At 37.0% G+C, this 2500-nt stretch overlaps 1 protein-coding gene across 1 annotated transcript in view; it reads left to right on the top strand.

Annotated features, from left to right (window-relative positions):
- The first annotated feature begins 968 nt into the window (after window positions 1–968).
- The window catches only part of LOC143026981 (uncharacterized), a 39499-nt gene continuing 37967 nt past the window's right edge, over window positions 969–2500 (top strand). Inside the window, exons 1-2 of the mRNA XM_076187782.1 lie at window positions 969–1329; window positions 2479–2500. The exon at window positions 2479–2500 is cut by the window's right edge and continues 158 nt beyond it. Coding sequence (XP_076043897.1) covers window positions 1093–1329; window positions 2479–2500 — 259 coding nt within the window. The 5' untranslated portion in view covers window positions 969–1092. The remainder of the gene's footprint in view (window positions 1330–2478) is intronic.

Here is a 2500-nt window from a genome sequence, read left to right as displayed (position 1 = left end):
ATTACACACTACGATGAGACAAGAAATATTTCTAACAGCTTAGAAATGCTTCGCTATGACATCAGTACAAGTATCACAACCACGTTATGAGCTAACTCAAAATATGGCCGGTTGAGCAAAGAAAGCACTCACTCAACGACGTATGACTCAGAGAGCCTCCGTGTCTTTACATTCTGAGTTTCACCAGTTTAATTAGGTTAACACTGGTCACGTTGGTGAAATATACCAACAAACTATTTTATTCAGCCGAATAAAACACTGCGTAGCGAAAAGGTGAAGAGAAATGCAAATTGAAAAGAAAAAGGCAGATTTTATAGTAGCCACGTAATTTTTCGTGAATGAAAGAACCGATTGCAAGAAACTCTGTCGATGATGAGAAGAGAGAAGAGAATAACCCAAAGGGGTCAGAACGTAGAGTACATCTGATTATTCCAGTAGAGAAAAAGTGGATATAGAATGAAAACAGGAATAAACGAAAGTGTGAGAGGACACGCACATATGTGTTTATCAAATGATAGCATCTCCACCGGCTGGGTTGGGATGGGAGGGGACACTCACGACACAGATGAATAAAACAGTCTGGCGGTATCCGTGATAAAATTTATGAGACTTGTCCTGGTAGGGAATAATCGAAACGGGGCTAATCCCGTGTCTACCGAGAAAGCTCCCCGCCGTTGAATACAATCGCCAGATGGCAGCCAGAATAAAAACAAAAGTACGATTTAGTGTCTTCCCCCTTTCATTCACGCTAGAGCAAGGCCATTCTAATCATTAATCGCCGTGAACCACCCTTGGTAGTGAGGGGGTCATATTCCCTCTCATTGAACTGATTGACTCTTTTCTTTCTATGCTGGATGCCATTAAGGTCATTAGCTTCACCGTCGTGGCATGACCCTTGTTTGCGAGAACGTTAAGGGTGATTTTCCTGTTTATTTGCACAAGTTTTCCTTCCTTCACGGCGAGGAAACGGACGTGGCCGACTCCACGTTCAGCGTAACAACAGACTGCTTTTGGTCCCGGTACGAAACAAAGCATAACATTTTTCTTATACGAAAATGACCTGGCATCGCAACTTTAGTTACATTACGCTATATGATTGAAATGTGCTGTACATCCACTCGAAGTTTAACGATTACTTCGAACTCGGTGCTGTTGGAGATCGAGGAACTAAGACGATGCCTGCGGGTACGTCCACGCGGCGTGGACCAGAACGGCTCGCTCGACGAGTCAGGTCCTCCGGCGGCAGGAGGACAATGCCCGACCCGCAGCAGAAGGAATCAGAGACGGAATCAGGACAGCATGATGGGTCGGGTCACCACGCATCCAAAGGTAGGGTTAGATTATATCTTCATTTACAATGTTTCATTTATGTTTCAGTGACGTAGAGGTACAAATAAACACTCTAGTGTACCCATACTGTACAACAGTTACGTGTATTCATACACACACACACACACACACACACACACACACACACATATATATATATATATATATATATGCATATATATACATATATATATATGTATATATACATATATATATACATTATATATATATATATATATGTACATATACAGTATATACATATATATATATATATATATAATATATTTATATATATGTAGATATATGTATATATATTTATATACATTATATATATGCATATATATACAGTATATATATGTATGTATATATATATATATATATGTATATATATATATATATATATATACATATATATACATATATATACATATATATACATACATACATTATATATATATATATATATATATATATATATACACACTGCATATATTATCACCGGAGGAAATTAATTCAAAGACTATTTTCGAGTACTAGGTCCTCAGAGTAACATAAAACATTTCCCTCATTTTAACTAACCACTACTGGGTTAATCTGGCGGGACTTTTAATTTATTCGTTCAATAGTTTGTCGTATTTGAAATGCCCAAAACTTATATCGACTTTTTTTGTATGTGGGCCTGAGATCAAATATGATTTAGTTACATTTCTCTCAATTCTGACCTGGCCAAAACTTATCCCTTGCCCAATTAATATGATGATTATTTAATACATTATGCTGGAATAAACCACTATTTTCTCGGACAAATAACCATACTATATTATGTTGTATGTTCACTATCATTCTAACATTAATGTTGAAAAATCTTTTAATATTCATGTATTTGAGAGATTACAGGATGTCTAACCCGGATTGCTTTTATGAGGAAATTTGAACAATCCACACCCTATACACACGATCCCACACAGACACACACAATAATGCACACACACGTCCACATAGACACATAAACAAGAATGAGCACACACACACACACACACACACACACACACAAATGGACAGAAGAATGCGTATACTCACACGCACACGCGCGCGCAAACACACACAAAAAAACTCATGCAATTCTTCTATGGTTACTGAATTTTCCAGAGTTCATCAAAATTAATAGAGA

Source organism: Oratosquilla oratoria, chromosome 7 (assembly GCF_046742065.1).
Source record: "Oratosquilla oratoria isolate Oo_2021 chromosome 7, ASM4674206v1, whole genome shotgun sequence".
In the NCBI taxonomy this organism is placed as follows: domain Eukaryota; kingdom Metazoa; phylum Arthropoda; class Malacostraca; order Stomatopoda; family Squillidae; genus Oratosquilla; species Oratosquilla oratoria.
This window is presented reverse-complemented; position numbering and strand designations above follow the sequence as displayed.